The sequence below is a fragment of the Pelecanus crispus genome, chromosome 6 (assembly GCF_030463565.1).
Source record: "Pelecanus crispus isolate bPelCri1 chromosome 6, bPelCri1.pri, whole genome shotgun sequence".
Taxonomy (NCBI): domain Eukaryota; kingdom Metazoa; phylum Chordata; class Aves; order Pelecaniformes; family Pelecanidae; genus Pelecanus; species Pelecanus crispus.
Genome location: NC_134648.1, coordinates 9,781,883 through 9,805,250, shown reverse-complemented (window position 1 = coordinate 9,805,250; position 23,368 = coordinate 9,781,883). Strand labels below are relative to the sequence as shown.

Sequence of the window (23,368 nt, the reverse complement as noted above, 5' to 3'; positions counted from 1 at the left end):
TCAGTCGTTGGGTGGTAAGCAATTGTTTTCATTTGCATCGCTTGTCTGTCTTGGGTTTTATTTCTCTTTCTTTTTTATTTTCCTTTTCATTACAATTTATTATTATTATTATTATTCAATTATTAAACTGTTCTTATCTCAACCCATGAGTTTTCTCACTTTTACCCTTCCAATTCTCTTACCCCATCCTGCTGGGGACAGGGAGTGAGCGAGCAGCTGTGTGGTGCTTAGTTGCGGGCTCGGGTTAAACCACAATGAAAGAAATAGACAGCTGAGGTGTTCTGGGAATGATTTTGCGTTTATGCTGTTTTGATAAAAAGCATTTGGAAAATTGATTTATACTATCATTAAGTAGGTGCTTCATTTATATTTCTAACAGGATCAAAAATTACAGATGCACTTAACAGCGAAAGAGGAGCATCATAAGAAACTGAATGAAGTTGAGAGGTGTTATGCTACTATTGCATGTCAGTTTGGACTTGTAAAAGGTGTTCATAGAAAACTAGAGCACAGTGGTATGTATGTCTTAAATGTCCTCCAGCATTCATTTTTGCTGTGATTTGACAATACTGAGTTGGGACACCTGACAATTCAGAAAAATAGCAGCTACCATGAGCCAAGCGTCAAATATACCAACTGACAATTACTGGATCTCAGTAGCTTCCGCAGTGTTTCTTTCTGTGACAGTGCCACGTTAAGCAGCACAGGCCCCATACTACTTCTGCTATCTGCTGATACACTACTACAGTTGTGTGTGTGACCACAGGGTAAATTATATTGAGGAGCTGATTTGTGTTCAAAACAATCCAGCAGCTGACCCATCCCTTCCAGAAAAAAAATAACATTAAAAAATTACACTTAATTTGGATCAGCTTCCTGTTGCCATTCAGGATAATCAACACGAACAGCTGTACCAGCTCAAATGAGGGGGTGAAAGTAAAGTAATTAGCAAATAGGGGAAAATAAATGTTCTTTAAAGTAGGTTTAATGTTGGGAAATGGACAGAAAACATTAATGAAATAAGAAAAATTCTTTTGTTGTACAGAAATATGAAATTTCCTAGTGATATCTTGGCCTGTATAAAGTCTAAGAGAAAATCCCCTTCCCTTTCAAAAGAGACAGAGCTTATTCTTACCGTTTTCCTCTCTTTTTTCCTTCTTTCCTTGTGTTATGCTCTGCTGTTTGCCATCTTCCATGTTTTATATGTGTATGAGTCTGTACATCTGTTAACTCAATTATTTGAATGTTCTGTGGTTCATTATGTTCTATGTTCCTCTAAAAATAATTAAACTCATCAGAAAATTATAAGCAAAGCCTTCATTAAAAAACAAAACTAAGATTAAGAGTTAATGGAGAAGTGATCCTAATAAAGTGACACCAAATGACACTAAAAATTAAATTACTATTTAAAAACCAAACTAAACCAACATACAGGAATCCTCCAGCGTAGTGCCACACTTTACAGAAAAAGTAGTTGAGTCATATTTTCAGTCTTAGTCTCCTTTCCACAAAGATGTTGGTTAATTATTTTATAAATTATATACACATACATTGCAGTTATAAATCAAATATTCATTCAAATACGAAAGTATATATTAACATGTTTTAACTTTTGTTTAAAGTACAGGAAGCAATACAGCTCAATAAGAAACTAACATCAGTGAATAAAAGACAAGAGACCGAAATAAGTAATCTGAAGGAAGTAAGTATAGTATGCATTTCTGAATGTGTAAGTGGGATTCTTCGGGACTTTACAAGCTTCTGTAGTACTTATAGAAGTAGTGGACAAGTAGCAGAACTGTTCTTCATTCTATGACTAATGGCTAAATTAGTCTTGTGCTCCCTTGTTATGCACAGATACTTCATATGAATGCCAATTAAACTTTGAGCAGCTCCAAATAGTTTCTGTAACTTTGGAATTTTTATTTACCTCTACAGCATCCTACTTGATTCTTGTTAATTATTAGCAACCTCTCTTCTTCCTGTGCTGCACTGTCATTGCTTCTCCCATGTGATATGGAAAGGCAGCAGTGGTGTTTTCAGTTTAGTCAAGGAGAGAGAGAACACGAAGGGTAGTTGCTGTGGAAGCAAGAGCTGGTAGCTTGAACATAGGATAAAAAGTGTAACTGAATCTCCATCAGAAATGGGAGAGTTTTGTGACAGGGCAACTGAGACATCAGAGAATACTGGTGCTATGGACAAAGAAGTTGTCTGGCCATTAAGCTCTTTTCTGCCCTCATCTATTCAGAAACTACTGTTTGCCAGGTATGTTTCTGAGCTGCACTCTTGAACATTTGTAATAGCGGGAAGAATAAAGTTCTTTTTTCCCTTTGAGCTGTTTCTTGAGTGCTGACAGGAGAAGAACAGAGACCCCCTCTGAAATCAAAATTATCCTCTAAACTCAGTGTCTTTCCATGCCACATCTTTTTCGTAGAATCATAGAATCGTTTAGGTTGGAAAAGACCTTTAAGATCATCCAGTCCAACCATTAACCTAACACTACCAAGTCCACCACTAAACCAGTTAAGGGTAGAGTGGTAATTTCATGTTTCCTGGCTTGGTGGCTGGATTATTTTTTAATGAAAGTAAAAACTAGGAATCATTAAGGTTGGAAAGGATCTCTAAGATCATCAACCCAACACCACCATGCCCAATAAACCATGTCCCAGAGTGCCACATCTACCCGTTTTTTGAACACTTCCAGGGATGGTGACTCCACCACCTCTCTGGGCAGCCTGGTCCAATGCTTGACTACTCTTTCTGTGAAGAAATTTTTCCTAATATCCAGTCTAAACCTCCCCTGACTCAGCTTGAGGCCATTGCCTCTCATCCTATCTCTAACTACTTGGGAGAAGAGCCCAACACCCACCTCACTACAACCTCCTTTCAGGCAGCTGTAGAGAGCGATAAGGTCTCCCCTCAGCCTCCTCTTCTCCAGACTAAACAACCCCAGTTCCCTCAGCTGCTCCTCATAAGGCCTGTGCTCCAGACCCTTCACCAGCTTCATTGCCCTTCTCTGAACACGCTCCAGCACCTCAAGGTCTTTCTTGTACTGAGGGGCCCAAAACTGGACACAGTGTTCCAGGTGCGGCCTCACCAGTGCCGAGTACAGGGGGACAATCACCTCCCTGCTCCTGCTGGCCACACTATTCCTGATACAAGCCAGGATACTGTTGGCCTTCTTGGCCACCTGGGCACACTGCTGGCTCATGTTCAGCCAGCTGTCAGCCAACACCCCCAGGTCCTTTTCTGCCAGGCAGCTTTCCAGCCACTCTTCCCCAAGCCTGTAGCGCTGCATGGGGTTGTTGTGACCGAAGTGCAGGACCTGGCACTTGGCCTTGTTGAACCTCATACAGCTGGCCTCAGCCCATCGGTCCAGCCTGTCCAGGTCCCTCTGCAGGGCCATCCTACCCTCCAGCAGATCGACACTCCCACCCAGTTTGGTGTCATCTGCAAACTTACTGAGGGTGCACTCAATCCCTTCTTCCAGATCGTTGATAAAGAAATTAAACAAGACTGGCCCCAAAACTGAGCCCTGGGGAACACCGCTTGTGATGGCTTCACATCTCCTTACGTTTCTATTCTACTTTTTCTTTTCTTTTTCCTTCCTTTAATTCTCTGAGGATTTTAGGTGGGGAACAAATGCATGTTTGTTCTTGGCCTAATGTTAATCCCCAGCTTCCAGGCAAATGCTTGGACTACCATGGAATCTTTGCAAAGTTTGTGAATTTCTTGCAAAACAAAAAGGTGCAGGGGGGGAGATAATTTGTAAATGAGGGGGAGAAGGGACTATGACCCTTTTATGTTTGGGTTAAACTGATCAAAAATTGGATGTTTACCTACTATGACCTTTGTTTGCCTGAAAAAGGAGATTTGAAGGTACAGAAGTACTTGAAAACTCTTCCTGAATCTAGTGTTGGTTTTTGTTCTTAAGAGCACGCAGCATCTCATTGTTATGGTTCTTCGGAGTGTGATGCCTGTAGAAGCCTGACTTAAAATTAAATTTTATCTCGAAATAGAGACTGTTTAAGATTTTTTAATTTGTTTCATTCTTACTTTCTCTAGTGCTTTACTTAGTTTTTATATTTATTGCATGAAGATATTCTAGCCACAGAAAAGATTAGTCATGAATTCAATCTAGATTTGTTTAGTTACATACTAGAATATAACATGGCAAACCTCAGTGTCAAAAAGATCAAGTCTTGAAGTGACTGTTTGATCTCGGAGATTTCAGAACTCCTACCATCATAAAAACAGAAACACAGTAACAGTAAAGCAGAACTTTGGAAAAATTCTCAAATTAATTTCTAAATCACAATTAGGTTTTATGGCATTTAGAAATGTTTATTTAGCTATGTAATTCAAACTATAGGGTATATATATATGTTATATATAAACCCATATATATTTATCTGAAATATTTGATGGATGGAAGAGCAACAGAAAGATATTGGAAATTGTCAGTGGTGATAACTTTCCTCTGTGGAAAAGCCATAGTTGTTAGAACGCTAATATCATCATAGCCATGAAGGTCTGAGGACAACTTTGTCTTGTGTGCATTGGGTACACTTCAACTTATGTGACAATATCTTTATTGTAATATATTGTAAATATCAAAATTTAGGAGTTCTAGAAATTTTTAAGCATCACAGTAAATTAGATTTGTTGCTTTTGGTTAAGAAACCAAGAATAATTAATTACTCAGAATTCTCTGAGGGTAAGTAATTTGAGAGGTAAGAAAAGAAAAATGTTTAAGACAATTTTACATAGTGAAATTTGTGATTAACAGAGGTGTGCGAGATAAACCGATAGTGATTTATATACTCTAGTAATCAAACATATTGCTTGATCCATTTTTTTCAGCTGTACTCTTGATTCTTAAGGTCACGGGTGATGAATTTTAAATAAAATACTGTTAGATAAGCAGAAGAAGGGGCCAGCTGAAACTTAATCTGGCTTTCTCAGTTCGCCAGGAAATGCCTTTATCCTGGTTATTTCTAAATTTCTTATTGGTTGTTTAGTATTTGACCATCCCATTCTAAATGTTGGTGGAAAACTGAACTGGAATTTGATTTCTTAGCCTTTTAATATTCACGTACTGCTGCAGCATTTTGCTGTGGCAATGCCTGATTCTGAAAAAAAAGTGGGGGTCTGTTTAGTTGTAAGTATAGTTTTATTAATAAAAGTTGTATATAATAGGAAGAGATGCCTTTTTCCTCAAAATGCAGAATTTCTGTGAAAACAGTTAAAAATTAACAGTATAGTAAAAAAAAATACAGCCCATTTTTCAATATTCCCTATTTCAAAAAAAGTTTCTGGAAAGTTATGTAGTGAGGGAGTGCATATCTGAACTGTATCTGTAATGGCACTTGTTCTGTTGGTGAAGGGCTGTGGGCTCATCTTTTGGGTCACCCTGTAAGCGAAGAGAAAAGAAGTGCTCCTTACTGGACCCAGTAAAGAAGCGTCCTGAGCTAGTTTCGTTTCATTGTGGTTACCTTGTACTTAGCCTAACCATTGCAAAAGTGATCTTAAAGCAGTCAGGTGTTTTCCCTTGTTGGGGAATGTATCTGTTGTAGAGCTGAAGGGACCTGCAAGAGATACAAAGCAGTGAGAAAACTTTAATATTTAGAAGAGTTTGGAAGAGAGATTACCAGGCTGTTTTCACTTCCTACATAGCTGAAAGAAGTCATGATATCTGCAGCACAAGTTGGGACAACTTAAAAAGCTGGTTTTATCTGCCTTGGAGACTTGACTGACCTCTAACAGCTCTGACAACTTGTGGGTTCAAACTTCTTTCCTCATAGCCTCAGTGCTGGAGGGGAAATGACTATCCTTAGTACTAGAATCTTAATTTGGCTGTCAGCTCTTATCACAGCCATTACTTTGACTCAGACCAGGATGATCTCACACATTTGTTCTTAGTGGGGATATGAAGTTAGTGAATGCTGTTCAACATTTATGGATAAAACTCGTGATACTATGAAAATGCTTGCATTGAAATCTGACCAAGAAAAGCAGCAGAATGAAACAAACCTTTAAAAAACGGCTATGCTGCTCAAGGTCTGAAAGATTACAAGAGAGTTGCACTGATCTAAGAGGAGAAGAAAAAGATACAGTTGTAATTTTGGATATACTTAAAGTTTGTGGAAGGTATCAGTACTGTCTTGGGAAGTGGTTACATCTGCCTGAGCTGGCTGCTTTTCCAGTCCCATACCACCACTTCATGCTGGCATGTGCATTTGTGTGGCCTTGAGGAAATGTCGAATGAAAATTTTGCATGGATCAAAACCACATTTTACCAAAAAAAGGGAGTAAGTTTTAGCTTAGATCAACTGGCAAAAGGAAAATACATTTAAGGAGCAGGACTGCTTCTTTTGTGACACTGGCTTGAAGTGTTTCTGAAACTGTGCCCCTAAGCGTTGGCTGCTAGCAACACATCAAAGGAATGGGTTTAAAGCCTTATCATTCTTTCTTAGCATTCCCCAAAAATTGATAAAATTATTTTCCAGATTCAATTTAACTTACAGGGTTCGGAATACTACTAGTGAGCTTATTAATGACAGAAAGCTACTAGAAAAAGAAGCAAAATCTCTGGGGGTGAAAATTTTAATTTCAGAGTACAAGCAAATATACATATTTTAGGTATAAAACAGTTTTATACATTATTTCACAGCTACATAGCTTGTGCTTTCACTCACCATGGAAAACTTTCCCATTATTTTGGGTGATCTGTTTGGTATTGGTTCTTTTTGGGTCTGTGTTGGGTTTTGGTGGTTGGGTTTTTTGTGGGGTGGTGTTTGGTGGTTTGGTTTTTTTTTTCTCCCCCCTGACTACAGCTTTGGTAGATCAGCAGATCTGGGTTTGGTTCCAGATGGATTATACACCTGCTATATAGAAAAAAGGAAATCCAGTCATCTTTTCTACCCTGAGGACATGATTTACTTAGTATGACTTGTTCTTTCCCCATGACAAAATAAGTAGTAAGATTTTTCTGCACACAATAAACTCTGAGTTTTGGAAAATATATAGTATCAGATCCATAGCAGGCTTTTGCACCTGCTTGTGTAGCACACAGCCTATTAGCTGTGTTCTGTATACCATTAATCTAGTTCTCTGTAAAGACTGGCACAGTGCACCTTTTCACTTTTACAAAGTTAAAACTGCTTGCAACTTCTGCCATTTAAATGTAGGGACTCTCCTTGCATATTTCATTACAGAGCCTTCTAGTAAAAATAGTACAACTAATATATGTTGTTATTGCAAAAGATGGAAAAAGCCTTACTGGGTTACAGAATATCACAATTCTAAAGCATTGCTGTCTTTGGGTTCTATAATTAATTCTGCAATTACACTTAGTACTTACTACACCATTTTAGATTTATTTATGGCTAAAATACATTTTTTGCCTGTAGCAAAAAAATTATTTATTTAAAAGTAGTTCCTATACTTGTATTTTCTGTAAAACTTTGTATTTGTGAATTTCAGCTACAATGTAATCTTCCCTTTTTCTTTTGTACTGTTATATGATTTTGTCCAGAACAGTTAAACCATTGGTCTGTGATAAGATGGAATTCCAGTTTTGTGAAGAAAAGTTAAACAGACCAAACTTAGTTGTTAGATAAAACTATTACCATTCTGAATGCTTGGTTCACCACTATGGCATCATGAAGAATTCTTGATACTATCTGTGAACAGCATTCATAACCTCTGCTATTTGTCTGAGTAAACGTCAGAGCGCTCAAGGAGAGAGCGATATTAAACAGACTACCTTGTACCAGAACGGGAGGGGTGGGGGAGAACAGGGCACAATATTTATGACTCCAGGAACTATAAGTTGTAATTTAATGAGATCAAAGCATTTGCTGTTTATGTGATGCACTAGGAGCTTGGAATAAACTGGTTAGAAAACAGATACCAAAAAAAGCGCAGGATATTTAAAAGATTGTAAAGACTATAAAATCAAAGGCATATTTTAGATGGGAAATCATGTTATAGAAGCCTCTAATATAAAATTAATTTAGTATTCTCCTGAGATTAAGTAATTAATGTTTCAGGAAAAGCAAAGATCCTCCAAATTTATAGTCAGTTCCTGTTTTTACCAGATAGTCACTGTTCTTCCTTTTTTTCCCCTCCTGATTCCCAGGAACATATACAGTAGTGATAATGGGTACTTTATTCCTATTGTATCTCTCAGAGTAGGAGGTTTTACCAATACCAATTCAATGTCCACTTCTAATATACTTCTTGGAAGAGAAAATAACAAAATGCTTAAGTATCATAAATCGTTCAAACAGAGTAAAATTAGCACAACAACATTTTATCTCTGAAAATAAACTTTTAGCCACATGTGACAAGTTTAAAGTTTAGCAAGTCAGTCTTATGAATTTCAGTTTGTCTAATTTATTCTGTTGTTTCCATACATTATTTAAAAGTAGGGCATGACTCAGGATAGTTTAAAAGATTTGTCTTTGTTTTGAATTGCAATGCCTATACTGGATGAACTATTTATACGTGTTTCCTGTGTTAAGGAACTGAAGAAAGTAACTACAGACTTGATAAGGTCCAAGGTCACATCTCAGTACAGGGTGGGAGAAGAAAACATCAATCTTGCAGCAAAGGAAAAACAGTTTCAAGAACTGCAACAAAAAATCAGAATGGTATTTTGGAATTTAAAAAAATTAAATTTTTGGTGAATATTTTCTGTTCTTCATTCAGCAAACTTCATGGCAATGATCTCTCTGATGTGTACAGATTAGTGATTCCTTTCTACTAACTGCATATACAATATAACAAAACTATTTCCAGAACAACCTTTTCTAGGGAAGTAAATACGCGATGAAAATCAGTATAATATGGTAAAAAAAATATGGATAAGAAGACATTTCAAAATAATTCAGTTTCTTTAAATAGCCTCATGATGATTCACAATATCATATTAATACAATATTGCTAAAGAAAATAGACAGTAATTTTAAATGCCTTTTACTGTTCTTTGTGCCCATTTTTTTAAGGAGACAGCAGTTAGCAAAAAAGTTCAAGAAGAAAACACTCACATCAAAGAAGAAAAGCTAGTGAGTTTTTAGTACAACTTTGCTATTTAAACATCACTTAATATGTGCTATATTTTATATTTAAGTGTCTTAAATTATTATACTAAGCTATTAAAACTAATTAAATTCACTTGTTTACTCTTCAGAAATATTTTAATACTAACATAAATGGCATCTTACTCCTCAGTTTTTATAAAGTGTATTAGCAAAACAAAGTACATTGTTTGACCCTTTATTCCAAGTCTTAACTTTTGTCTTTGAATTCAGATGGGAGAAATTTGGTATACCCATGAAGTAGTTGTTTACGTATCAGTTCAGTACAAATAAGCAATAAGGTTTGCATAACATGCTTTCTGTTCTGCTTTCTGGTTGCCAACAGTTTACTATAATACTGCTGTTATTGAAACCAGGTAAAATTGGAATCGTGTCAATCATATACAAAGGAAATGGTGTTCCATTCATACAAACCGAACATGTCAGAGAAGCGTATCCTTCTTGCTTGCAGGGAGGGACAAAAGCAGTAGCTTGCTTGTATAACCACTGAGCACTCATTCAAGGCTAATCCAGCAGCAGTCTTCCAATCTGTAAAAGCATGTTTGCATTTTGAGTTTGCTTTTTAAAAATACTTGCCAATAAGCACAGAGAAAAAATGAGACACATACTCAGGCCTCATTATTCCCACAGCCCTGAATGCACTAAAAGCATTTATACGGAGGTGCTTGTAGCATAATTCATATGCATATTTGATATGTGTTATCTAAGAGAAGGATTCTGTTTTGTTTCTTTATTTTGTTCTTTGTGAATTGCTAGGGTTTGGTTGGTTGGCTCGTTTTAACATATTGAGGGTTTTGGTGTAAATCTGGGGAGGGCTCAAATATAGAGATGAACTTCGTATTTTCTCCCAGAACTTGGGTTAGAAGACCTGGATTTCTGTATTATAGAGCACTATAAATTCACCATCTGGATTAACTGAAGATGTTGGCTTCAGTGGTTCTTGGACTGAGGCTGAATATACTATCTAAATTATAGCTGATTTACACTGAACTGTATGCAGAGAAGCAATCTTGTCTAGTTGAGTGAACACTGTACTAGATTTAAAAGGCATGGCCAACTCTGCTACCGACCTGTCAGATGACACTGGGCAAGCCATTCCACATCTCTGTGGTCAGTTTTCTAGATGTAAAATTGAACTACAGATAAATTAAGCTTCAGTGCAAAAATATTATTTATCTCTGCATAAGAGTATACATGTATGAAAAGGAATGAGAGTACACTAAAAATAATGATTTTATTTTTAGTAGATAGCTGTATCTGTGTATACAATAGAGCCAAAAATAGATAAATTTGAAAGCTCTTTGCAAGTATATGAAAGTACTTTGTTTTAATAATATGTTCTTCTCTCATATTTTGAAGCAACTGAGCACATTTAAGACTGTCTTCTGCCTGAAACTCAGGTTTTTTTCCTGTGCAGGTCTTCTTTTAGTAACTGCTGTTCTGGTCTTTAGGGAGTAGAGATTGGCTTGGCTAGATCATCCCCTCTTTGAATCTTTGGAAATGTGTTTTGTAGTGTTTAATATAAAATGAGTGTCTCCATTCCATCCATGTTTTCAGCTAACTGCAACAAACTCAATGGCAGCACCCATGGGTTTGTAAATCTATACCACCTTAATCAACTCATTTTGGGTGGCTCTTTTTTAAGGACTTACTCTTCTTGAAGTAACAATATAGTCTTGATGATGGTACCGCAATAATTCAGATAGTGACAGCAAAATCTGATGTGCTTGCACCATATGATGCAAAGCTTATGTGTGGTAGTTCACATCTATTAAGATTTAATTCAGGAGATACAGAATAATGTCACATAAGGGTGATCCATTAATGGAAGTGATTACTTGCCTGTCATATAGTTTCACTGCAATTTTCCATATTTTCCAGAACTGCAATATGGTACCATGAAATGATTCTGTTAGATTAACTAAACACACAGCGGGGTTGGATTTGATATATTTTGTTCAGATTGCACTGAAGTATGTTTAAAGTATCAATGGATTGTTCATTTTAGTTATAAGAAAATTCTCTGAAAAAGAGTAAGTTATAATAAGTTATAATAATGTTATCTTCTCCAAGGCAAAAGGCCAGAAAAACCTAGAGTTGTTCTGATTTCTTCCTACAAGTCCTTCCCCAATGTTGATGTTGGAGTACATTTTTATATACAAGATTTTGTAAACACTGGCAGAAGAAAAAATAAATATGTTAATCTAAAAGACATAAATTATCTAATGTTTAAACTTCAGAAACAAAATCTTATTCAATATATCTTAATTTGTTTGTATTTATAAGGAAATTCTCAGCTCTCTACAATGTGTGCAGGAGCTGCTTCAACGAATAACCCAAACGAATGCTAGAATGGAAAGTGAATTAAATGCACTGAAAGAAGAGTATCAGGTCAGATTTTTCTTGATTAGACAAGCTGCTACTATCTGCTATGTATTTTTTAAGTCCAGGGCTGTTAAAGACATCTGTATGCTTTTCAGAACTTTTGACCTCACTTCCATTGCTCCCTCAGCTCCTTAACTGTCAGCATGAAGCTTGAAGCGCAGTCTATGGTTTCCCTCTTTTAGTTCTCCCCCTAAAGTAAATCACGGTTGCCATTCATATCAGCCATTTCTGGAGGGGAAAACCAGAACATATTGGGGGTTGCTTTCAAGTATTTTGAAACCAAAAGATTTTATGACTTTTGTGTCTTACAATTTTCAGGTAGGTATAAGTTTATTTTCTGGAAAATACTTCGAATTTCAGATCTTCATAGCCAGAGCTTGTCCCCAGTTTTATTAGAGCAGAGGGCCTAAGAGAGCATAACCTTAGCCATTTCTTGCTGGGTCGTCTCGTGTCGTATTTGTGCTAGAGGTGGTAATATGCTGGAGATTGTGTATCCTCACACAGTCTCCAGTGTATTGAGCATTGCTGCATTCCTCAGTTCCTCTTTGAGCATGTAAAAGTAGCTCAGAACAGTTTAGATTCTAAATTACACTAGCAGTCAGATTGGCCCACAGTGCACTAAAGATTAAGGTCATGTCTGTGCCGGTCAGATGTGCCATGCAGAGTTCAGGTACAACCATTAATCAGACCATTAATAATTATTATCTGCTATTTGCCCATACATAACCACAACTATTCCATTCTTTGCTAGGTCTGTGAGGCCATGGTTTTGAACTAGGATCTCAGTTAATTTCAAATTAAACTTTCTGTGTGCATGTATACTTTTGTTTCTAAGTAAATGCTTCTATGCTAAATTGAAATTGGATACACTTCACATAAGCCTTTACTTTGTCTTTTAATAGATGTAAGCAGTTTGCCTTCTGCCACAATATAAATAAATGAATTTTGCATTTTGATGAAATAAGTAAGGTTAAAGATGCATTATGTTCTCCATCAGAAACTAGCTAAAATTTCACTTGGATTTAAAGTACCTGCTTTGTAGTACTGGATAAAGCTGTAGTGACTGGAAGAGAAAGAGTAGTCACTGATTTCAGATGTCTAGGTTCCTATATTAATATTAGTCTAGAGTGTTGGATTTTCATGACTTAAAATTCTTTGATCTCAGAGTGTTCTAGAACCCAAGAAGAGATGCTTCTCAACCTGGAGAACAGTCCCAACAATTCATTATGAATCTTCAGAGTCTCCAGTTCCTCCTTCGTATATAGGCTCTTTTTAAAAAAAAGAAAAAAAAAATTAAAATGACAAAGCATGGTTTAATGGGAAAAGGTTTGTGGGTTTTTAGCATGTTTGAAACGTTTTACAAAGATTAATTTAACAGTCCCTTGGCTGCAGAATTGCCTAAAGTAGTATGATTTTCTGTAACCTGTTGTTTATATGTTGGGTCCAGTGAAACAGGTGGATTACTTGCTATTCAAACAATACTGTTTTTGTTGAAGTAAGATGGTAATGTGCCTTTTATTTTAAGATGATTGAAATTAATTTGTAGATTAAACCAGAAGCTTGAGATAATTTAATTGGTATATAACCTCACCGATGATGACTTTCATAATACAGGGGGCCCTTTAGGATCTGTGTGTCAGGATTATTGAATAGCAGGTGTATTCTAAAAGTGCTTTTTTCCGATAGTATTTCTGAGCTATTGTTTCCCATCTCAGATAAAGTTTATAGTATGTCTTAAAGCTCCAGCTAAAACTGTGAATGGTATTTGTGAATCTTATCTTTGAAGACTCCACATAAATGTCTACAAGTGTAAGAAAAGTATAGCTTGTTTTCTTGTTGTTAAGGTATGAATTGATTACAAGTCTCTGTTTTGCAACCTATACATGCCAACAATTGATTTCTGATTCCAATTATACTAATTCCAACTAGAGGGCCTGCTTTGATTTGGGTCCTGTTTATATTAGACATTGGGAAGGTGTTAAAGTTTTCTATTTTTCTAACTACAGGACAAACTATTTCTAGTCATCAAAGCTTCAGTGTAGTCTTCAAAGGTAATTTCTTGCAGGCATAAGTACTTTAGATTAGATTTGTTTTACAAGACATGGATAACCAATAAGAGGCTCTTGATTCAACCTTTGAAATCTATGTTGACTATATGAGGACTCCTCAATACTTAGTTTTATGTAAATATTCCCTCTTAGTCTTCACTGTGGCACTTAAGATCAGCTAAGATTTGGTCTCAGTTGAGTTTTGTGGGAGTATTCTGTGCATTCTCAAAACCAAGATGCTCTATCCTACATCTGTGTCAAATTTGTGGACCTTGCTCATGAAGAAAAAGAATTTCTTCAGAATAATAGAAAAATGGAAGGAGTGATTGTACAGTCTCATGGAAATATTTTTATTCTTATGCTTACAAAAAATTACTCCTTATTTTTGGGCTTAAGATGACAGAATACTTAAACTTGCAAGGTGACGGTTCAAGAAGGATCATACTGTCCTTTCTCATTCTGTCTGTCCATACTTAGCGCTAGGATGCCAATGTCCTTATGAGTTCAGAAAAACAAGTTATAATTCTTTAACAGATGACAGAATACCTGAGAATGCAAGGAATTCAGGTATTCCCCTCTCTGTACAATTGGCTTTAACATATGATCAGTTCTATTCATCTGATACTCCTCATATTTTGCCCTAAGAGCTATGCTGTGAGTAACTATTATATTCCATCTTGGAGGAGGTTGCATTTGAGATGCAAGTAAAAGCATCGCTGGAGTTAGAGCAGGTTTATCAAAGAGGGGAGGTCTTGGACTCCTACTTTATAGAGCTGGATGAAAGGCGCTACATCAGAGTGCAATTACTCAGACAATGTATTGATGAATTGTCTCATCTTTTTAATTATATAATCTGTCAGAGAAGATCCGTTATATTCTTATGCATAACTTTTTCCATGTGTATAAAAATGCAAGGTAGTCTGAATTTTCCTAGTGTTAAAACCTGTAAAATATATTTGTATGAATAGTGTGGCTAAATTGACATAGGCATTATAAAATTGATGCTAAGTGAATCAAGAAGTAGACTCATTTTTACCTAAAAGATTAAGTAAAAAGGAATTGCTTTGGAGCATTGCCTCCATAACAACACTTTTCAAGTGGACTTTCAAAGCAGCTCAGCAGAGTCATAAATATGTAGCTGGTCATATAGCTACATGCATTAAAGTTAAGTTTGCGTTATCAAATCTATTTGTGTCATCTATATAGAAGATAATGGATGCAGTAAGTCCTTTATCTTCCATATTGTTTGCTATAAAAATGCGATAGGATAAAAATTCCAACAGTACCTGAGATGTGTGTGAAGTTACTGCTGATTTACACAAGACTGCTTTAATTTAGCACAGTAAAGCTGAAAGAGTTAACCCAAAAATATTGCAAGTACAATTATGATAGTATAAAACTTAATATTACTATTATTTTAATGTACTCCTATTCTGTTTCAGTGATCTAATAAAAATAAATTAAAGGATAATCAGACGTATGCTTCATGTTCCAGTAGATATGTTTTAGAATTTAAAGTTTATACAGTTTATAAGATAATAAACAACTTAGGACAGAAAAACTGACCAGAAAAATAGAAATATTTTCTTTGAGTATACAGTAGTTTTTTCTTTAAGTACAATGGGTCTAGATTGTGCTACATTTCATATTTCTCATCTCTGGACTTTATATTACTTTTTCAGCACATTAAAACTTATGCAGTGAAACTGAATAATGGCAAGTGTTTTTATACCCTTTTATAGCCATTTCTTCTTTCATAACCTCCCCCTGTTTCCTGTTAGCTAAACTATAAGCACCTTTCTGTTAATTTATGAAAATTATTGTTGAGATAGCACATTATCACTGATCTGTATGGCACTTCCAGCATGTTAGAAGCAAAGGTCCAAGCAACATAAAACACATCAAAATTCATTAATGCAGTATTGATTATTTTTTGGATAATTAATTTTATTGCAGACCCTTGAAAGAGATAATGAGCTGCAAAGGGAGAAGGCAAAGGAAAATGAAGAAAAGTTCCTTAATCTTCAGAATGAGCATGAGAAAGCACTAAGAACTTGGAAAAAAGATGTACGTTTATTAAATTAAATGTTAGAGTATTAAAAGGTTTTTGAAATAGTCATCAAGCATTTCAGGTAATTCCTAAAAGCCACGAAAATATTGCAGAAATAATACAATAAAAACAACAATTTTTTTTTCCAATAATGCAGATTGTTCTAGAAAAGAATATTTTTAAAAGGTAGATTTAGGAGAAATGTTGACTTCTGTGCTCTAAAAGGTCAGTGCACTTCCTGCGGTTCTATAAAGCAAGAGCCAGGGTATTAGGTGTTACCTTGAATTTAGCACTTGAAAATATTCCAGAATTACACACTTGCCATCACCTGAACATGGAAGCTGATTTAGTTTTTAATTTACATTGAATTTTATGTATTTTTCAGAAAATTTGCCATTTTTTATACAACTTATTCAGAGAATACCAGCATTTCGAGGCTGCACTCTTGCACCCTGAAAAAACTATGAGCAAACTGTCATATAGTAAAAAATGAACATAAACCCACCTAGACTGAAGTGACACAGACTAAAGGTACTTCTGAAGGGCCATATGCCCAGGAAAAAAAAAAAACAAAGCCACCTCAGACTGAATCAGGTAGAGATACTTAAGGCTTGCATTAAAGCAGAGGTCGTGATTTGACAGAAATTACTCAGCGTGGACTGTGGGGTGAAAGGGGATAAGAAGAGGTAACAACCTGTATGTCCTCTCAGTGAATTCACCTCTGTGTACACCTAAACAATCATTTGTCTTCAGTATTTGCCATTCTTTCTACTACTTCATTATTTTTAAAGAATACTTCAGTAATTATTTAATCCAAAATAATTAGCAAAATACTGTAGCTGTGAAAATTGTCTGCAATAAGAAATGCATGTTTACAAATAAGAATAATACTTCTTCAATAAGACAAGATCTGTTTCGCGTGTGGAAACCAGACTCTAAGCAGCATTTGTTTAAGTCTGTCTTTTTTATTTCTCCATAATTGGCACCTACTGCCAGGAAGATTTTGAATTTGGTAGATATATTCTCAGGGAGGCTGTGGAGAAATAATGCAAAGTTGTCTTTGTAATCCTGTTGTCTAAAGCTAACTCTTTTGAGCGTAGCCTCTGTGGAGACGACTGCAACCATGAGACTACAAAATAGCTGAACTGTTCTGATGCTCACTGCCCTGAGAAGATTTGATCTCCCTGGTTCCTAGGAGAGTCTTATGCCATAGTTTCCCATTATAGACATGGGAATTGGCCCTGCTTATTTCTCAGCAATGTTTGCAACTATTCTTTAGAAGATAATTTTTTTTCCTCTCTCTCCATACTTCTGCTATGGCTAACTAGAAGTTTGGTCTCTTAATATCTTCAAGTATGGCATCATCATGGATAATGTTAACATTACACACTGCTCTGGAAATATTTGTAAATTAAATTAAGGTATTTCTGTAAAATTGCCCTTCTGTTCTTTTTACAACTTGTATTTTTGACCATCCTTTTTGTTCTAAATACAAAAATTTAATTGTTACATACTCACTGAAGAAGCATTAGATGCTTGAGGCTATTTACAGAAGCAAAGTGCCAAGCAAATTATTTGCTGTTGTAGTTTCTTTACAATGTAGGTAGAGAATGAATGTTGACTAGCATGTTTATCTTTGAGCCAAAAAAGGAAGAAAGCTACAAATACAAATCTCACTTTTTTTATGCATTGCTACTTGAAGTAAATGATGAAAAAAAAAAAAAAAAAAGTATAGTGTACTATGGTGGTAAAATTTTGGTTTGAATGAAGGGGCTCAAGGAAATTTGGAGGACTTTGCACAAGGAAATTCCATAGCATCTATACTTTCTTTTAAGGATTTACTTTTAATTTGCTAAGCTGTTGATTCGCCTGTAAAATACTGGTTTACATATTCGGACATGCAGTAAAGATCTGTGTTTGTGCTCTGTGTACCCTCAATTATTACAGGAGGAAAATATGAGAAGAGAGATAGACACTATTAAAAATGAGCTGAATTCCCTTAAAGGAGTTCGTAGACATCTTGAAGATTATCATCCTCCTCAGGGAAATGAGCATTCTGAGCAAGTGGAAAATCTGCAGGTGAGTGTCTCTAATAGCTGCAGTACTTTCCATTTCCCATAAAAATATTAGAGAATGAGAGACATGACACTTTTTCTAATCTGGCTGTCATGTCCACTGATTGTCCTTTGACATCGCTAAACCTAAAAATTTATCTAATGTAATCAATCATCCAAGATCCCATTAAAACTTACTGTACCTGGAGAATGTTCCCCTTTCTTCCAGAGGGGCACTTATATCATAGAAACTTGAGATGTTCATTACCTCATTAATAAATTTATACATACTAGATAGCAATTATCTTAAATAGTCTATCTTTTCTAAATCCTATTTCACAAACAGATTTTGCATGGATGTTTCTTAAATACTGTGGCAGACTCCTTGAATTCATACGTATGTCAGTTCCCTGGAAATGTGGAAGCAAGTCCACTTCCACTCAAGAGGATCTAATTTCAGCCTCTGTAACATGGGACAGATCAGAAGATTCATTTTATCAGCATATAGATTATCTAAGGTCTTCAGTTTTAGTTTTAAAACAACCCCACTTTTATTTCACTTAGCGTCTTTAATAATCATCAAAGGCATAGCAAGCTCAACAAGTAACGAATGCAGGAGGTAAAAGACTGGTTTACGCAGCGCAGGTTTAACTAGAATTGAGCATGCATTCCTGGGTGAACCAAATCCATGTTGAGCTCTATATTCAGAGCACATATGAGAAGTCAACAAGTGGCTAAGCACATGGTTATTTTTCTGAGCAACAGGAAGAGAATGTAGCACTGCAGCTATGTGTTATTCCTTACTTAAACTGAATTGCAAATGTATATTCCAGTCTTATTTATAAGATTGAAAAAATGGGAAGAGTCATAAACCATAAGAAAAACTTTCCCTGCACATTGAGTGTGTTCTGTTGTTCAGCTGAGTATAGGTTATATCATTTTTTCCCATTAGTTTTTACATCCAAATAATGAAGTATCCTTCAAAGGGAAAATTCATTTTGCATGTATATGATCTCAGTGTTGGGAAAACAGGAAGACACTAGGGCTGTAAAGACAGATTTTTTTTTTTAGAACTACTCTATGAATTGTCAGTAAAGTGACAAACTGTAAAAATATTTTAGAATTTGGAAAAAATTAATTTTAAGTTCTTCACAATGCATGTATGTGTGTTTATAGCTCACAAACATACATATACACACATGAATATATACACATACCTATCTGCTGGTGTGTGCTTAATAATGCAGTGGAAGTTAGACTTGGAATGAGTACTCATCTTGCCAAAGCTGTATGAATTCTACAAGGTATAATGCAAATTGTGTAACTTTAAAAAATCATTGCTTCTTTGAATGCAAATGAAACATGAATTATGTTTAGATTGCAAAATCAACGCACGCAATCAGTCATTCACAATGAACAGTACTTGTGCTTACTAAGATAACCCTATGTGTTTGAAAGGAGCTAAGCTTAAAGCATATGCTCATAAATGCACAAAAAGTCCGAGATGTCTTCTAAATATATATCTTACACTGTCTTATGGCAAATTGCCATACCACTTTGTGTTGTATGATCATAAGATTTCAAAAGCTAGGCAGGTGAGGCTGAGTCAAAACTCCAGTGAAACACTGACACGGAATTACTGGAGCTGCAGCAGATCATATTGACTATTCTAATTTGTGGAATTTCACCTTGTATCAGTAATGAGTCAGTGTCTAGTAAAACATAAAAGGGCAAGGTGTTTGCTATGATTTAGATCTTGACTGTGGCTCCAAGTGTTGCAAGGAAATATGCATATATTTATTTTTACACCTAGTGCAATCTGAAATCCCTGCAATTATTTGTGGGGCATGAAATTTAGAATGTATGTAAACTTCTTCATACTGATCGCCTGTGGAATAGTAATTAAACAAAGGCGTTTTTTAAAAGAAAAGGTACAATGTCAGACCTCACTACAGACTCAAATTGAAATTTAGTTTAACTTTACCGTGCTTCACATTTAGTTTAATATGATTTGTAATACAGCTGTGTACCATTAGAGAATAGGGCTACACCTAGCAATGGGTTATTGTGAGTCTTTTGTGTGTATATGTACAGGGAGATCTGGGTTTGAGGTTTTGAATTTTGTAGTATGAAATACTCTGTTGAAGGAAAGGTCATCTTAGGTATATGTATGTTGCTTAGTTCGTTTTCACTAAATCCCACGGAAAAAAATTAAAATCCAGGTTTGATCGTTTTGAGATGTAGGCATTTTAGTTTATGCATCTTGGACCTATTTTTGAAGGGCTGAACAGCCATTTGAGGTTAATGGAAACTAGGTTTATTCAACCCATCTGAAAATCTGGAAAGAAATCATGTAACCTTTCTCCCTTTCTAAGAATACTTTATCATGTTTGTTCCAGATGCATTCAGCAGTTCAGCCCATACCAACAAATATGGTATATTCCACTGTAGTAGCTGTTTTATTCCTGTACAAAAGAGTAACATGCAGAGTTATGTTGTGTTGTTTGGTGTTTCTGTCTAAAGAACCACCTCCTAGAAGCAAGAGTTTATAAAAGAATTACACCTTTCTTGAAAGAAGAAGGAAATTTCTCGTATTTGTATTTGAAAAGAAAAGCTGGAAAATGTGATGCCAAGGCTGTTTGTAGCCAAAAAGCAAAATTAACTAATTAAAAACTTAGAAAACAAAAAGGATGTAATATTTACAATTTCCAAATCAGAATAACAGGGAAGATGATAATAAAACATGAGGAAAAGAGAAATTTCAATTGAAACTTCAAATTGAAGGTGGAGTATTTGGCAGAGGAAAACTATTTTTAGGACCCTCCTCCATTCATAGGACTCCTCCCTCCCCCAAATCAGCAAAGCTGGGAGCATCGGGATGTTTCTGTGACCTGTAGAAAATTGTTTCCTGCAGATTTGTATTCTACATCATTTACTATGCCACCATTGCAATAATTCCATTTTTTACCAGTGTTGTCTTTGCACCTCCCTCCATTTTGCAATATACTCTGTCCTCCCCACACATATGATGCCCAAGCACAGTGCATGTAACTCCCTCCCACAACCCAGCCTTCCTTTTGCAACACCTCCAGTCACCCAAGTATCTTCAGCTTTGTCTCACATCTTTTATGGACTAAGCAATACCCCTGCTCCCTCCCACATCTGCCTACTGTTACATCCTATCTTTAGGGCAAGAGGCAGCATGTGCTCCTGCCTTCAGCTGCCAAACAGCTTACGATGATAAAGGATCCAACTTCTTTTCCCTTTTTTTTTTTTTTTTTTTTTTGTGGAGTTTTATTAGGGTGTTTCTTCACTATTCAGCTCCCAGTTTTCACAGAACTTTATTGAATGCAACTTTCAAAAATAAAGAGAAATACAGCTGCAGTAGTAGACCACTGACCTAAACTTTAAGTAGACAGCTTCTACTGCTGTTGAATTTGACTGAAATTCAGGTTAAAAAGCCATCTGGAAGGGAATGAGGAACTGACTGACAGGAATTGCAAATTCATAAGCCTTATTTGCCTATGAAATGAAGTTAAAAATCCTACGTGGTTTGTTAGAAAAAAAAGTAGTGTTAATATGTGTGTGTATGCACATGTGTTTGAGTGTAATTAGCAATCATAGAAGCTTTTTCTGCATGTAATTACTGAGCAGGTCCCTGATTTAGCCAGCAGACAGAGGGAGTGATCCAGGCAGCACATGTACAACACATATTCCTTCCTCTGAGAAATTCTGTCAATCTGTGTAACTTTTCTCCGTGGACTGTAATATAGCAGGACCTAATTTCTTTCCTACTCTTCTAGGGTATTAGTCTGCTTTTTTCCTGCATTTACTTTAACTTTATATTCTTCAGGTGAATGGTCTTTGGTTTCCATCAGAATTGTACAAATAATTTTAAATCTAAATCCTGAACTTTAAATCTAATCAGTGACTGCAGTAAATTATTAAAATATGTATAATCTTTTGTCCCTTCTTATGCTAGAGTGGTCAAGAACACTTGAAAGACAGTGAAGTACAGGCTATTCAGAAAGAAAATGAGTGTATACAATGTATAATAAGAAAAGACTGTAATTTTGAACATGATGAAGAAACTGAAGTAAAAACCACAACGGACCACTCTTTAAGCATTGAGGAATTACAGATAGAACAAAGTAATAACATTACATGGATAATAGAGATAAGTAGTATTGTTGAAGAAAGGATAAATGTTTACAGATGCAGTGTATGGCAAGAGAATGCTTGAATCGTGAATTAAATGTTTTTGTACTAACAACAGTAAAATTCTTGGTGTCAGTAATGCTAATCTATGATAAATTCACAAAGCTCTGAATGAAAGCACAGTACTTCTAGCAGCTGCCCTGGGACATTAAGTAAGATCTGTGTGCTGTAACCCCACAAGCTGTTGCAATACTCGTTCTGCATGCCAGTTCAAGTAGTGAATAGAGGTTAGGAAGAATTATAATGTGTATAAAAGTGTTTGGAAGCAAAACCAAGGACTCCCCCTTTCCCATAAAACAATGGAAAAAGGCAGAAAGAGAGTGATAGTTCTGCACAGGACAATGATGGTCTGTTCATGTATATCATCATAATACTTTTCTATACAAACCACTTTAGAACAGAATAGAATCATTAAGGTTGGAAAAGACCTCTAAGATCACCTAGTCCAACCACCAACCCAACGCCACCATGCCTACTAAACCACATCCTGAAGTGCCACGTCTACATTTTTTTTGAAGGCCTCCAGGGATGGCGACTCCACCACCTCTCTGGGCAGCCTGTTCCAATGCTTGACCACTCCTTCCATGAAGAAAGTTTTCCTAATATCCAATCTAAACCTCCCCTGACGCAACTTGAGGCCATTTCCTCTTGTCCTATTGCTTGTTACTTAGGAGAAGAGACCAGCACCCACCTCACTACAACCTCCTTTCAGGTAGTTGTAGAGAGCGATAAGGTCTCCCCTCAGCCTCCTCTTCTCTAAGCTAAACAATCCCAGTTCCCTCAGCCGCCCCTCATTTTGTAACTCCAGTAAGTTATTTTTTTGAAGCCACCTAAAGGAAATGTACTTAGTTTCTAATGCTCAGTCTCTAAAATCTAGCAAAGATAAGTGGAAATTTAAAAGCTTATTAAGGGCAAAGTGACTGCTTCAAAGGATCGGTGCTCACAGCCTTTGAGCGTATGTTTCGGAAAATACCTTTCTTGTATTGAAATGCTTGTTATTCCTCAGTGGCCCACTACCATCAAGTTATAGCATATTCCTTTTGGTATGAACATAGTCCCTTAAACAGTTTTGTTTGGTTTTGTCCTCCATTTAGCTAAAAATGCCACTTTCAAAAATAAAGGCAAATACAGTTCCAGTAGTAACCAGTGGATTAAACTTTATGTAGACACACAATGTTGTTGATTAAGTATGTGTTATAATTTCATAATGAAGACCTCTTTCAATAATAATGCTGACAGATATCAGTTGGGAAATATTTCAACTATAAGCCATATCTAAAAATCTACAGAATGTTAATATATTTTCTGTTTGAACAGCTTATGTTTTGCAAGTTACCATAATACAATACTTATCTTCAGTAACTTTTTGATCGACCTGTGTGTGTAATGTAAGATAAGAAAAACCAGTATCAGTACTAATCTTGAGTCTATCTCTTTGGAAATTTTAAACTGTAAAAATAAAACAGTAAACCTCTAGGTTATATCACTAACTAGACAATACACTTACTC

At 35.8% G+C, this 23,368-nt stretch overlaps 1 protein-coding gene across 1 annotated transcript in view; it reads left to right on the top strand.

Annotated features, from left to right (window-relative positions):
- Nucleotides 1–23,368, top strand: part of CCDC73 (coiled-coil domain containing 73) — a 58,928-nt gene that overhangs the window by 27,533 nt on the left and 8,027 nt on the right. Inside the window, exons 7-15 of the mRNA XM_009479276.2 lie at nt 380–515; nt 1,623–1,702; nt 8,529–8,657; nt 9,012–9,071; nt 11,391–11,495; nt 15,494–15,604; nt 17,535–17,666; nt 20,041–20,076; nt 21,624–21,792. Of these exons, the coding sequence (XP_009477551.2) occupies nt 380–515; nt 1,623–1,702; nt 8,529–8,657; nt 9,012–9,071; nt 11,391–11,495; nt 15,494–15,604; nt 17,535–17,666; nt 20,041–20,076; nt 21,624–21,792 (958 nt within the window). The remainder of the gene's footprint in view (nt 1–379; nt 516–1,622; nt 1,703–8,528; nt 8,658–9,011; nt 9,072–11,390; nt 11,496–15,493; nt 15,605–17,534; nt 17,667–20,040; nt 20,077–21,623; nt 21,793–23,368) is intronic.